General features: G+C 56.2%; 1 protein-coding gene across 1 annotated transcript in view; it reads left to right on the top strand.

Annotated features, from left to right (window-relative positions):
* LOC116937404 (E3 ubiquitin-protein ligase UBR4) overlaps positions 1 to 14,459 on the top strand; it is a gene marked incomplete at its 5' end in the record, with an annotated part of 266,747 nt that overhangs the window by 81,070 nt on the left and 171,218 nt on the right. The window contains 6 exon segments of the mRNA XM_076058468.1: positions 157 to 396; positions 890 to 1,028; positions 4,613 to 4,738; positions 5,222 to 5,677; positions 11,054 to 11,344; positions 12,059 to 12,195. Of these exon segments, the coding sequence (XP_075914583.1) occupies positions 157 to 396; positions 890 to 1,028; positions 4,613 to 4,738; positions 5,222 to 5,677; positions 11,054 to 11,344; positions 12,059 to 12,195 (1,389 nt within the window).

Below are 14,459 nucleotides of genomic sequence, written 5' to 3'. Positions count from 1 at the left end.
CACTCATTCACTCACTCATTCACTCACTCACTCATTCACTCATTTACTCATTCACTCATTTACTCATTCACTGACCCACCCCCCACCCCATTCCCACCCCATCCCACCCCACCTCACCCACCTCACCTCACCTCACCCACCCCCACCTCCCACCAGGCCTGCGTGCTGGCACAAGGCAAAGAAGCTGACGCTGACTGCCGGCCAGACGGAGGTGAAGCTGGACCTGCCGCTGCCCATCGTCGCCTCCAACCTGATGGTGGAGTTCTCCGAGTTCTATGAGAACCACCAGGCCTCGGCAGAGACCCTGCAGTGTCCCCGCTGCAGCGCCTCCGTGCCAGCCAACCCCGGCGTCTGTGGCAACTGCGGCGAAAACGTCTTCCAGTGTCACAAGTGCAGGTGGGGCGGGTGGTGGTGGTGGGGGTGGTGGTGATGGTGGTGGTAGTGGTGGGGGTGGTGGTGGTGGGGGTGGTGGTGGTGGTGGTGGTGGGGGTGGTAGTGGTGGGGGTGGTGGTGGTGGTGGGGGTGGTGGTGATGGTGGTGGGGGTGGTGGTGGTGGTGGTGGTGGGGGTGGTGGTGGGGGTGGTGGGGGTGGTGGTGGGAGTGGTGGTGGTGGTGGAGGAAGTGGTGGTGGAGGAGGTGGTGGTGGTGGTGGAGGAGGTGGTGGTGGCGGTGGAGGTGGTGGTGGTGGCGGTGGTGGTGGTGGAGGAGGTGGTGGTGGTGGTGGAGGAGGTGGTGGTGGTGGTGGAGGTGGTGGTGGTGGTTGAGGAGGTGGTGGCGGTGGTGGAGGAGGTGGCGGTGGTGGTGGTGGTCGAGGAGGAGGAGGAGGAGGAGGTGTAGGAGGTGCTCACACTGCACTCTCCCTGCTCCCAATTGTGACTCCCTCCCCCAGGTCCATCAACTACGATGAGAAGGACCCCTTCCTGTGCAATGCCTGCGGCTTCTGCAAGTACGGCAAGTTCGACTTCACGCTGTACGCACGGCCCTGCTGTGCCGTGGATCCCATCGAGAATGAGGACGATCGCAAGAAGGTACAGCGCACACGCACACATACACTCGCCATACACACATACACTCACCATACACATATACACTCACCATACACACATTCACCATACACACACATACACTCACCATACACACATACACTCACCATACACATACATACACATACACTCACCATACACACATACACACACATACACATACGCTCGACATACACACATACACGCACACACATACACTCGCCATACACACACATACACATACACTCACCATACACACACATACACACACATACACTCACCATACACACACATACACACACATACACTCACCATACATATACACACACTCACCATACACACACACATACACTCACCATACACACACATACACTCACCATGCACACACATACACTCACCATACACACATACACTCACCATACACACGCACACACATACACTCGCCATACACACATACACTCGCCATACACACATACACTCGCCATACACACATACACTCGCCATACACACATACACTCACCATACACACACATACACTCGCCATACACACACATACACTCGCCATACACATACATACACATACACTCACCATACACACATACACACACACACATACACTCGCCATACACACACATACACATACACTCGCCATACACACACATACACATACACTCACCATACACACATACACATACACTCACCATACACACATACACACACACATACACTCGCCATACACACATACACTCGCCATACACACATACACTCACAATACACATACATACACTCACCATACACACATACACACACACACATACACTCGCCATACACACATACACTCACCATACACATACACACACATACACTCGCCATACACACATACACTCACCATACACATACACACACATACACTCGCCATACACACATACACTCACCATACACATACACACACATACACTCGCCATACACACATACACTCACCATACACATACACTCACCATACACACACACATACACTCGCCATACATATACACACACTCACCATACACACACACATACACTCGCCATACACACACACACACACTCACCATACACACACATACACTCACCATGCACACATACACTCACCATACACACATACACTCACCATACACACATACACTCACCATACACACGCACACACATACACTCGCCATACACACATACACTCGCCATACACACGCACACACATACACTCACCATACACATACACTCACCATACACTCACCATACACATACACTCACCATACACTCACCATACACATACACTCACCATACACATACACTCACCATACACATACACTCACCATACACACATACACTCACCATACACACATACACTCACCATATACATACACTCACCATACACATACACACACTCACCATACACACGCACACACACATACACTCGCCATACACACGCACGCACACACATACACTCACCATGCACACACATACACTCACCATACATATACACACACACATACATACGCACGCACACACATACACTCACCATACGCACGCACACACATACACTCACCATACACACACATACACTCACCATACACACGCACACACACATACACTCACCATACACACACATGCACTCACCATACATATACACACACATACACTCACCATACACACGCACACGCACATACACTCACCATACACACGCACACGCACACACATACACACACATACACTCAACATACACACGCATACACATACACTCACCATACACACGCATACACATACACTCACCATACGCACGCACACGCACACACATACACACACATACACTCACCATACACATACACAACACTCACCATATGCACGCACGCACACACATACACTCACCATACACACGCACACACATACACTCACCATACACACGCACACGCACACACATACACTCACCATACACACACATACACTCACCATACACACGGACACACATACACTCACCATACACACGCACACTCACACACACACTCACATTCACACATTCACACACACACATTCACACATTCACCACTCATTCACACACACACACTCACATTCACACATTCACCACTCATTCACACACACACTCACACAACAACCGCCATTCGCCACTAAGTGGCGGTGACGTCACCACGACGCTTGTGCCAGGCTATGTGCACCCTGAGGCCACGTGAAATGTCGAACGCCCGCTGGCAGGAGGTCACGGGGCAGACCCAGCAGGTGCCACGGGTCGACTGACTGAGATGACTGGCTGATGCACCACCTGTGCCCCCTACTGTGCCAACCTGCTGTGCTTTAGCCACCCGGTGCTCCGCTCGTTGTTGTGAGCATCGCTCCTCCGCCCTCTGTTGTTGTTGGAGGGCGACTGCCTCCAACTGCCCAGTAGCGTCCTTCACGAGCCTCCTCCACAGAGGCCGATCTTGACACCGCTGGTACCGGTCATCGGCCAGTCCACTCAGCTCCACGTCTTCCTGTACCACATCACTCCATCACACACCCATTCACACACACACACATTCACACATTCACCACTCATTCGCACACCCACCCCATAGAGAACATCACTAGCACTGGGGGAGACAAAGGCGGCCGGGCGTGGCGGTGCTGGACCACCCACCCCCTCGTGTGCCACAGTGCCGGTAGCCTTCATAGGCGCTGCTACTCGCTACTAACAGCGCTTGCCCCAACATTCTGTGAAAGCTACACGGGGGATTTTGTCTGTGTGTGTGTCTCTCTGTGTGTGTCTGTGTGTGTTTGTGTCTCTGTGTGTGTGTCTCTGTGTGTGTGTCTGTGTGTGTGTCTTTGTGTGTGTGTGTCTGTGTGTGTCTTTGTGTTTGTGTCTCTGTGTGTGTCTTTGTGTTTGTCTCTGTGTGTGTCTCTGTGTGTGTCTTTGTGTTTGTGTCTCTGTGTGTGTCTTTGTGTTTGTCTCTGTGTGTCTTTGTGTTTGTGTCTGTGTGTGTGTCTCTATGTCTGTGTGTGTGTGTGTCTCTGTGTGTGTGTCTCTGTGTGTGTGTCTGTCTGTGTGTGTCTGTGTGTGTGCCTCTGTGTCTGTGTGTGTGCGTATCACTGTGTGTGTGCGTATCACTGTGTGTGTATGTATCACTGTGTGTGTATCATTGTGTGTGTATCAGTGTGTGTATATCACTGTGTGTGTATCACTGTGTGTGTATCACTGTGTGTGTATCTCTGTGTGCGTATCATTGTGTGCGTATCACTGTGTGTGTCTCTGTGTGTGTATCACTGTGTGTGTATCATTCTGTGTGTATCACTGTGTGTGTATCTCTGTGTGCGTATCTCTGTGTGCGTATCACTGTGTGTGTGTGTGTATCACTGTGTGTGTGTGTGTGTATCACTGTGTGTGTATCTCTGTGTGTATCACTGTGTGTGTATCTCTGTGTGTGTATCACTGTGTGTGTATCTCTGTGTGTGTATCACTGTGTGTGTATCACTGTGTGTGTATCTCTGTGTGTATCACTGTGTGTGTATCTCTGTGTGTATCTCTGTGTGTGTGTCTCTGTGTGTGTATCTCTGTGTGTGTCTAACAGGCGGTGACGAACATCAACAGCCTGCTGGAGAAGGCCGACCGCGTCTACCACCAGCTGATGGCGCACCGGCCACAGCTGGAGGAGCTGTTGGTGCGCATCAGTGAGGCAGCTGCTGACAACCCCACGGTGAGGTGGGGGTGGTGGTGGGGAGGTGGTGGGGGGGTGGTGGGGGGGTGGTGGTGGTAGTGGTGTGGGTGGATGGTGGTGCTGATAGTGGTGGGTGGGGATGGTGATGGTGGTAGTGGTGGTGGGTGGGGATGGTGATGGGGGTGGGGATGGTGGTGGTGGTAGTGGTGGCTGGTGATGGTGGTAGTGGTGGCTGAGGATGGTGGTGGTGGTGGTAGTGGTGGGTGGGGATGGTGAGTGTGGTGGTAGTGGTGGGTGGCGATGGTGATGGTGGTAGTGGTGGGTGGGGATGGTGAGTGGTAGTGGTGGTGGGTGGGGATGATGATGGTGGTGGGTGGGGATGATGGTGATGGTGGTGGTGGTGGGTGGGGATGATGGTGATGGTGGTAGTGGTGGGTGGGGATGATGGGGATGGTGGTGGTGTCTGTGGTGGTGTTATTTGAACCGCACGTCCACTCGCTCACCCGCCCACCCACCCCACAGGACGACTCCGTCAGCGGCGGTGGCTCCATCGCCTCCTCCACCTCCATCACCGGCTCCTCCACCTCCTCGTCCGGCGCCGGCAACGCGGCCGCGGCCGCCGCTGCGGCCGCGGCCGCGACCGCCCCCTCCTCGTCCGTCAGCGCCATCTCCTCCTCCTCCTCTTCCTCGTCCGCCGCCGGCGCCGGCGCCGGCGGCTCCGGCGGTTCCTCCGCGGCCACGGCGGCGGCGGCGACGGCGGCCGCGGCCGCCGCGGCGGCGGCCGTGGCGGCCGCGGCCGCCGTGGCGGCTGGGCCGGGAGGCGGGGCCGGAGGCGGAGCCGGAGGCGGGGCTGGAGGCGGGGCCGGAGGCGCCTCCGCCGCCTCCTCCTCCTGCGTGAACAAACACATCCAGGCGCTGGCGCACAAATACTGCGGGGAGTGCCGGCTCGCCTTCGAGGGGCTCTCTAAGATTATACAGGTGGGGGGAGGGGGGGGCGTGGTGTGTGTGTGTCTGTGTGTGTCAAGGGATGGCTCCCTATTGCTCAACCACGTTATGTATGCTGATGACTTGGTAATAGCTGCTCAGTCAGAGGAGGAGTTGGAGACGCTGCTGCTGAGACTGGAGCGTGCCACTAAGAGGTGGGGCCTTACCATCAGCCCCACCAAAACTAAGCACCTGCCTGGGTATTTTGTACCATCGGACACTCCACCCCCACAACTCCCAATCGGTGATGGGGCAGTTGTGGAGAGAGTGGAGAGTTTCCCATACCTGGGCAGTGTGCTTATGACTGGCTCCAGTTTAACAGCAGAGGTCTCACTCCGAATCAGTCGAGCGGCAATATCTTTTCATCGGTTGCGTAACGCTGTGTGGAAGCTACCTGGTCTGTCGCTCCGCACTAAGCTTCAGGTCTTCTCGGCCACGGTCATTTCCTTCCTTCTCTACGCTTGCGAAACGTGGACCCCCCTAATGGAACATCTTCGCCGGTTAGAAACATTTAGGCTGGCCTGCCTACGATCCATCCTGGGTTTAACCAGACTGGATTGTGTGAGGAGCTCACAAATCCTTGAAAGATCTGAGCAAGGTCCCATCGGTGAGCTCCTCCGGCGGGCAAGGCTGTGATGGCTGGGTCATGTAGCCCGCATGCCCAGCCACCGCATGCCGAAACAGCTTTTGTTCGGCCGGATTGAGGGGGCAAAGCGGGCGCGGCACGGGCTAGAGAAGAGATGGAGTGATGTGGTACAGGAGGACCTGGAGCTGAGTGGACTTGCCGATTACTGGTACCAGCGGTGTCAAGATCGGCCTCTGTGGAGGAGGCTCGTGAAGGACGCTACTGGGCAGTTGGAGGCAGTCGCCCTCCAACAACAACGGAGGGCGGAGGAGCGACGCTCGGAACAACGGGCGGAGCGCCGGGTGGCTAAAGCACAGCAGGTTGGCACAGTAGGGGGCACAGGTGGTGCATCAGCCAGTCATCTCAGTCGACCCGTGGCACCTGGGTCTGCCCCGTGACCTCCTGCCAGCGGGCGTTCGACACTTCACGTGGCCTCAGAGTGCACATAGCCTGGCACAAGCGTCGTGGTGACGTCACCGCCACTTAGTGGCGAATGGCGGTTGTTGTTGTTGTTGTGTGTGTGTCCCACTTGGCGGAGCCAGGAGATTGAATATCTACCCTCGGGGCTCCTCCAGAAACAACGAAAAGCCACTACGGGTGTCCACGTGGAATGTTCGAACGCTCACCGCGGAGGAGAGGCTGCCACTCCTCTGTCGGGAGCTGGACCGGTACCGCCTGGATCTATGCGGCATTCAGGAGGTCCTCTACTCGGGGCAGCAGACTGCCAAACAACAGGGTGTGGCTCTTCTTTTGAACAAAAGAATGAAGGGGGCGTGGGAGCGTGGCGGTGAGGTGTGGGAAGCTGTAAGCCCCAGGCTACTTTGGGCTCGCCTTCTCATCAACCGGAGGCGAGGAGCGGTGGTCGTGGTTACTTATGCCCCCACCGAAGATGAACATCCGTGGAGGGATGCAGGCAAAGCCGATGAGTCAGATGCCTTCTATGACCTCCTGTCACAGGTGCTGGCTAAAGTGGCCCCTCGGGATAGAGTCATCATGTTGGGTGACTTCAATGCCCGAGTTGGTCATGATACTGGCACCTGGTCTGGAGTGATTGGAGGGCATGGGCCAGATCAGCTCAATAACAACGGTAGGAGGCTGCTAGATTTTTGTGCAGCCCATGGGCTTGTAATTACCAACACGCTGTTCCGGCATCGGCGCATCCACACAACATCATGGATGCATGCCGGGTCCAAGCAAGAACATCTGCTGGACTACATAGTGACGGACCAGCGGATGCGAGCCCATGTCCTTGACACCAGGACCTACCGCGGAGCTGATCTGCCCTCTGACCATCAGCTAGTCATCTGTAAGATGCGCCTGCCATTCTTCCACTCCGGTGGTGGGTGTACACCCAGGACCCCATTCCAACCTAAAGTGGCCTGGTCTCAGTTATCTGATGAAAGTTGCAAGTGAAAATTTCATCATCGCTTGCAGCTGGGATTGGCATCGTCCCCGACTCCTCCTGATGTCGAGGGTAAATGGGCGAGGTTTAGGACTGTGACTCATGCAGCTGCAATGGCTGCTTTGGGTATGCGGTCCAGACCTCTCCAGAGACCCGGGCTGACAGAGGTGTTCAGGATGGTTGAGAAAAAGCGACAGGCCCACTGTCATTGGCTACAGAATCCCACGTCATAGAATGAGGAGGCTTACCGCAGCCTTCGCTCGGAGGTTCGGAGAGCCGTGAGGCGCTGCAAGGATGGGTGGTGGTCCCGGGTTGCTGAGGAGATGGAGTCTGCCTCAGTGGCCCGTGATCACAAATCTCTATTTAACGCCATCAAAAAAGTAACCTGCAGCGCCACACCTATTACCATCATTAGGGGAAAAAACGGTGACCCAATCTCCGACCCCCAGGAACAGGTTTGCAGATTTGCTGAGAATTGCTGTGAGGTCCTAGGGGAGGGAAAATCCCTCAGCCAGGAAAACATCGTGGCACAAAGTGAGGATGACCCTGCTGAGGCTGCGGTGCCTCAAATATTGGAAGAAGTCACCTCCTGTGAGTGGCTGTCCGAGGTGCCATCTGTTGAGGAAGTACTGAAGGCGATCCGGAGTCTGAGACCAGGAAAGGCAGCGGGCAGAGATGATCTCCCAAGCGAAATGCTGAGGGAGGGCGGCGTTTGTGCACAGACTGCCCTATATGACATCATAACAACAGTCTGGACCACTGGACGGGTTCCGCAGGATTGGAAGGATGCCCTTGTGGTCCCCTTTTTTAAGAAGGGGGACCGCACAGACTATAACAACTACAGGGGCATCTCACTTCTCAGTGTGCCCTGAAAGGTCCTGGCAAGGATTATTCAACATCGCCTTGCCAGGCACGCTGAGGAGAGGCTTGCGGAGCCCCAATGCGGTTTCAGGAAAGGGCGGTCCTGCACAGATGCCATATTTTCTGTCCGTCTGCTACAGCACAGGTGTAGGGAATTCCAACAAGACCTACATCTCTGCTTTATTGACCTGGTCAAGGCCTATGATACCATCAGTAGGCCTGGGCTCTGGGTTGTTCTTCGTGCTTTTGGAGTACCTGACCCTCTGCTCACGATCATTAAGGACCTTCATTATGGTGAGCGGGCCCGGGTAAAACTACGTGGCCGGGAGTCAGAGCCATTCCCTGTTAACCTTGGGGTGCGACAGGGATGTCCTCTGGCTCCCACATTATTTAACATCTATTTTGACCACGTAGTTCGTGAAGCCTTCAATAGCTGTACCGGGGGAATCTCCATATGGTACAGATATAATGGGAGGCTGATCGACGCCCGGGTGCGGTCAAGGGATGGCTCCCTATTGCTCAACCACGTTATGTATGCTGATGATTTGGTAATAGCTGCTCATTCAGAGGAGGAGTTGGAGACGCTGCTGCTGAGACTGGAGCGTGCCACTAAGAGGTGGGGCCTTACCATCAGCCCCACCAAAACTAAGCACCTGCCTGGGTATTTTGTACCATCGGACACTCCACCCCCACAACTCCCAATCGGTGATGGGGCAGTTGTGGAGAGAGTGGAGAGTTTCCCATACCTGGGCAGTGTGCTTATGACCAGCTCCAGTTTAACAGCAGAGGTCTCACTCCGAATCAGTCGAGCGGCAATATCTTTTCATCGGTTGCGTAACGCTGTGTGGAAGCTACCTGGTCTGTCGCTCCGCACTAAGCTTCAGGTCTTCTCGGCCACGGTCATTTCCTTCCTTCTCTACGCTTGCGAAACGTGGACCCCCCTAATGGAACATCTTCGCCGGTTAGAAACATTTAGGCTGGCCTGCCTACGATCCATCCTGGGTTTAACCAGACTGGATTGTGTGAGGAGCTCACAAATCCTTGAAAGATCTGAGCAAGGTCCCATCGGTGAGCTCCTCCGGCGGGCAAGGCTGTGATGGCTGGGTCATGTAGCCCGCATGCCCAGCCACCGCATGCCGAAACAGCTTTTGTTCGGCCGGATTGAGGGGGCAAAGCGGGCGCGGCACGGGCTAGAGAAGAGATGGAGTGATGTGGTACAGGAGGACCTGGAGCTGAGTGGACTTGCCGATTACTGGTACCAGCGGTGTCAAGATCGGCCTCTGTGGAGGAGGCTCGTGAAGGACGCTACTGGGCAGTTGGAGGCAGTCGCCCTCCAACAACAACGGAGGGCGGAGGAGCGACGCTCACAACAATGAGCGGAGCGCCGGGTGGCTAAAGCACAGCAGGTTGGCACAGTAGGGGGCACAGGTGGTGCATCAGCCAGTCATCTCAGTCGACCCGTGGCACCTGGGTCTGCCCCGTGACCTCCTGCCAGCGGGCGTTCGACACTTCACGTGGCCTCAGGGTGCACATAGCCTGGCACAAGCGTCGTGGTGACGTCACCGCCACTTAGTGGCGAATGGCGGTTGTTGTTGTAAGTGTGTGTGTCTGTGTGTGTCTGTGTGTGTGTCTGTGTGTGTGTCTGTGTGTGTGTGTCTGTGTGCGTGTCTGTGTATTATCTGTGCGTGTGTGTCTGTGTGTATGTGTCTGTGTGTGTCTGTGTGTGTCTGTGTGTGTCTGTGTGCGTGTCTGTGTATTATCTGTGCGTGTGTGTATGTGTGTGTGTGTCTGTGTGTGTGTGTGTCTGTGTGTGTATCTGTGTAGTGTCTGTGTGTATCTGTGTAGTGTCTGTGTGTGTGTGTGTGTCTGCATGTGTGTGTGTCTGTGTGTGTGTGTGTCTGCGTGTGTGTGTATCTGTTTGTGTGTATCTGTGTAGTGGCTGTGTGTGTGTGTGTCTGTGTGTCTGTGTGTGTGTGTGTGTGTCTGTGTGTGTATCTGTGTAGTGTCTGTGTGTATCTGTGTGTGTGTATCTGTGTAGTGTCTGTGTGTGTGTGTGTCTGTGTGTCTGTGTGTGTGTGTCTGCATGTGTGTGTATCTGTGTGTGTGTATCTGTGTAGTGTGTGCGTGTGTGTGTGTCTGTATCTGTGTGTGTGTGTCTGTGTGTCTGTGCGTGTGTGTCTGTGTGTGTATCTGTGTAGTGTCTGTGTGTATCTGTGTGTGTGTATCTGTGTAGTGTCTGTGTGTGTGTGTGTCTGTGTGTCTGTGTGTGTGTGTGTCTGCATGTGTGTGTATCTGTGTAGTGTGTGTGTGTGTCTGTGTAGTGTGTGTGTGTATCTGTGTGTGTGTGTATCTGTGTGTGTGTGTATCTGTGTCTGCGTGTCTGTGTGTGTATCTGTGTGTGTCTGTGTGTGTCTGTGTGCGTGTCTGCGCGTGTTCACCTCTTCACCTCTCTCCCCCCGCCCCCCCCGCCCCGCCCCCACAGAAGGTGCTGGCATCGCGCAAGCAGCTTGTGGAGTACGACCTGCAGCAGCGGGAGGCCGCCTCTCGCTCCTCCCGCGCTCCCTCCGCGCCCCCCACGCCCACCGCCTTGCCGCCCTCCACGGAACACCCCCTGCCGCCGGCGACGCCGGCGTCGCCGACCGCGGCGGCGGCGGCGGCGGCAGCCGTGCCGGTGGCGCCGGCGCCGGCGGTGGCGGTGGCAGTGCAGCAGCGAGTGAGGCGCTGCTACGGATGCGCCTCTGCCGTCACGGAGCACTGCGTGACCCTGCTGCAGGTGAGTGGTGGTGAGTGTGGTGAGTGTGGTGGTGGTGCTGGTGGTGGTGGTGAGTGTGGTGGTGGTGGTGGTGAGTGTGGTGGTGGTGGTGCTGGTGAGTGTAGTGGTTGTGGTGAGTGCAGTGGTGGTGGTGGTGCTGGTGAGTGTGGTGGTGCTGGTGAGTGTGGTGGTGGTGGTGGGTGTGGTGGTGGTGGTGGGTGTGGTGGTGGTGGGTGTGGTGGTGAGTGTGGTGGTGGTGGTGGTGGGTGTGGTGGTGGTGGTGGGTGTGGTGGTGGTGGGTGTGGTGGTGGTGGTGGGTGTGGTGGTGGTGGTGGGTGTGGTGGTGCTGGTGAGTGTTGGTGGTGAGTGTGATGGTTGTTGTGGTGGTGGTGGTGGTGAGTGCAGTGGTGGTGGTGTTGGTGGTGAGTGTGATGGTTGTGGTGGTGGTGGTGAGTGCAGTGGTGGTGGTGTTGGTGGTGAGTGTGATGGTTGTGGTGGTGGTGGTGGTGAGTGCAGTGGTGGTGGTGGTGAGTGCAGTGGTGGTGGTGGTGCTGGTGAGTGTGGTAGTGTTGGTGGTGGCGGCGGTGATCACGATTTTTCGAAGCGACGATGCCAGCACCTGTCACTAATCTCCGTTGGCGCCACCGTCCTGACCCTCCCCCCACCCTCCCCCCACCCTCCCCCCACCCTCCCCCCCCCACCCTCACCCCCCCACCGTCACCCCCCACCCTGCAGGCGCTGGCGACCAACGCGACGATCCGAGCGATGTTGGTGTCCCAGGGACTCATCGGGGAGCTCTTCGGCTACAACATTCGACGTGGCACAGCCGCCATGCGACGTAACGCACGCAGCCTGCTGTGCCTCCTCACCCGGTGAGCAGGCCTGCTGGTGGTGGTGGTGGTGAGCGTGGTGGTGGTGAGCGTGGTGGTGGTGGTGAGCGTGGTGGTGAGAGTGGTGGTGGTGAGCGTGGTGGTGAGAGTGGTGGTGGTGAGCGTGGTGGTGAGAGTGGTGGTGAGCGTGGTGGTGGTAGTGAGCGTGGTGGTGGTGGTGGTGGTGAGCGTGGTGGTGGTGGTGAGCGTGATGGTGGTGGTGGTGAGCGTGGTGGTGGTGGTGAGCGTGGTGGTGGTGGTGGTGAGCGTGGTGGTGGTGGTGGTGGTGGTGAGCGTGGTGGTGGTGATGTGCGTGGTGATGTGCGTGGTGATGTGGGTGGTGTTGTGGGTAATGATGATGGTAGTGGTGATGTTGATGATGGTAGTGGTGATGTTGATGATGGTAGTGGTGATGTTGATGATGGTAGTGGTGATGTTGATGTTGGTGGTGGTGATGTTGATGATGGTAGTGGTGATGTTGATGTTGGTGGTGGTGATGACGATGATGGTGGTGGTGATGTTGATGTTGGTGGTGGTGATGTTGATGATGGTAGTGGTGATGATGATGGTAGTGGTGATGTTGATGATGGTAGTGGTGATGTTGATGATGGTAGTGGTGATGTTGATGATGGTAGTGGTGATGTTGATGATGGTAGTGGTGATGTTGATGTTGGTGGTGGTGATGTTGATGATGGTAGTGGTGATATTGATGATGGTAGTGGTGATGTTGATGATAGTGGTGGTGATGTTGATGATGGTAGTGGTGATGTTGATGTTGGTGGTGGTGATGTTGATGATGGTAGTGGTGATGTTGATGATGTTGGTGGTGATGTGGGTGATGATGTGGGTGGCGGTGTGGGTGGTGGTGTGGGTGGTGATGTGGGTGGTGATGTGGGTGGTGATGTGGGTGGTGATGTGGGTGGTGATGTGGGTGGTGATGTGGGTGGTGATGTGGGTGGTGATGTGGGTGGTGATGTGGGTGGTGATGTGGGTGGTGATGTGGGTGGTGATGTGGGTGGTGGTGGTGATGACGGTGATGTGAGTGGTGATGTGGATGGTGGTGGTGATGGTGGTGTGGGTGGTGGTGTGGGTGGTGAGCGTGGTGGTGGTGAGCGTGGTGGTGGTGAGCGTGGTCGTGGTGAGCGTGGTGGTGATGTGGGTGGTGATGTGGGTGGTGATTTGGGTGGAGTTGTGGGTGGTGATGTGGGTGGTGATGTGGGTGGTGATGTGGGTGGTGATGTGGGTGGTGATGTGGGTGGTGGAGTGGGTGGTGATGTGGGTGGAGTGGGTGGTGATGTGGGTGGTGATGTGGGTGGTGGTGTGGGTGGTGGTGTGGGTGGTGGTGTGGGTGGTGGTGTGGGTGGTTGTGTGGGTGGTTGTGTGGTGGTGTGGGTGGTGGTGTGGGTGGTGGTGTGGGTGGTGATGTGCGTGGTGGTGTGGGTGGTGGTGTGGGTGGTGGTGTGGGTGGTGATGTGGGTGGTGATGTGGGTGGTGATGTGGGTGGTGATGTGGGGGGTGGTGGTGTGGGTGGTGACGTGGGTGGTGACGTGGGTGGTGACGTGGGTGGTGACGTGGGTGGTGACGTGGGTGGTGACGTGGGTGGTGACGTGGGTGGTGACGTGGGTGGTGACGTGGGTGGTGACGTGGGTGGTGACGTGGGTGGTGACGTGAGTGGTGGTGATGGTGATGTGGGTGGTGGTGTGGGTGGTGATGTGGGTGGTGATGTGGGTGGTGGTGTGGGTGGTGGTGTGGGTGGTGATGTGGGTGGTGGTGTGGGTGGTGGTGTGGGTGGTGGTGTGGGTGGTGATGTGGGTGGTGGTGTGCGTGGTGGTGTGGGTGGTGATGATGTTGGTGGTGATGTGCGTGGTGATGTGGGTGGTGATGTGCGTGGTGATGTGGTTGGTGATGTTGGTGGTGATGTGGGTGGTGATGTTGGTGATGGTGTGCGTGGTGGTGTGGGTGGTGATGTGGGTGGTGATGTGGGTGGTGATGTGGGTGGTGATGTGGGTGGTGATGTGGGTGGTGATGTGGGTGGTGATGTGGGTGGTGATGTGGGTGGTGATGTGGGTGGTGATGTGGGTGGTGATGTTGGTGGTGATGTGGGTGGTGATGTGGGTGGTGGTGTGCGTGGTGATGTGCGTGGTGGTGTGGGTGGTGGTGTGGGTGGTGATGTGGGTGGTGATGTGGGTGGTGATGTGGGTGGTGATGTGGGTGGTGATGTGGGTGGTGATGTGGGTGGTGATGTGGGTGGTGATGTGGGTGGTGAT

Source organism: Petromyzon marinus (assembly GCF_048934315.1).
Source record: "Petromyzon marinus isolate PM22_M1 ecotype Great Lakes invasive population chromosome 75 unlocalized genomic scaffold, UKy_Petmar_22M1.pri1.0 chr75_unloc.2, whole genome shotgun sequence".
Taxonomy (NCBI): Eukaryota; Metazoa; Chordata; class Hyperoartia; order Petromyzontiformes; family Petromyzontidae; genus Petromyzon; species Petromyzon marinus.
Note: the sequence above shows the minus strand (reverse complement) of the source record. Positions and strands in the feature narration are given on the sequence as shown.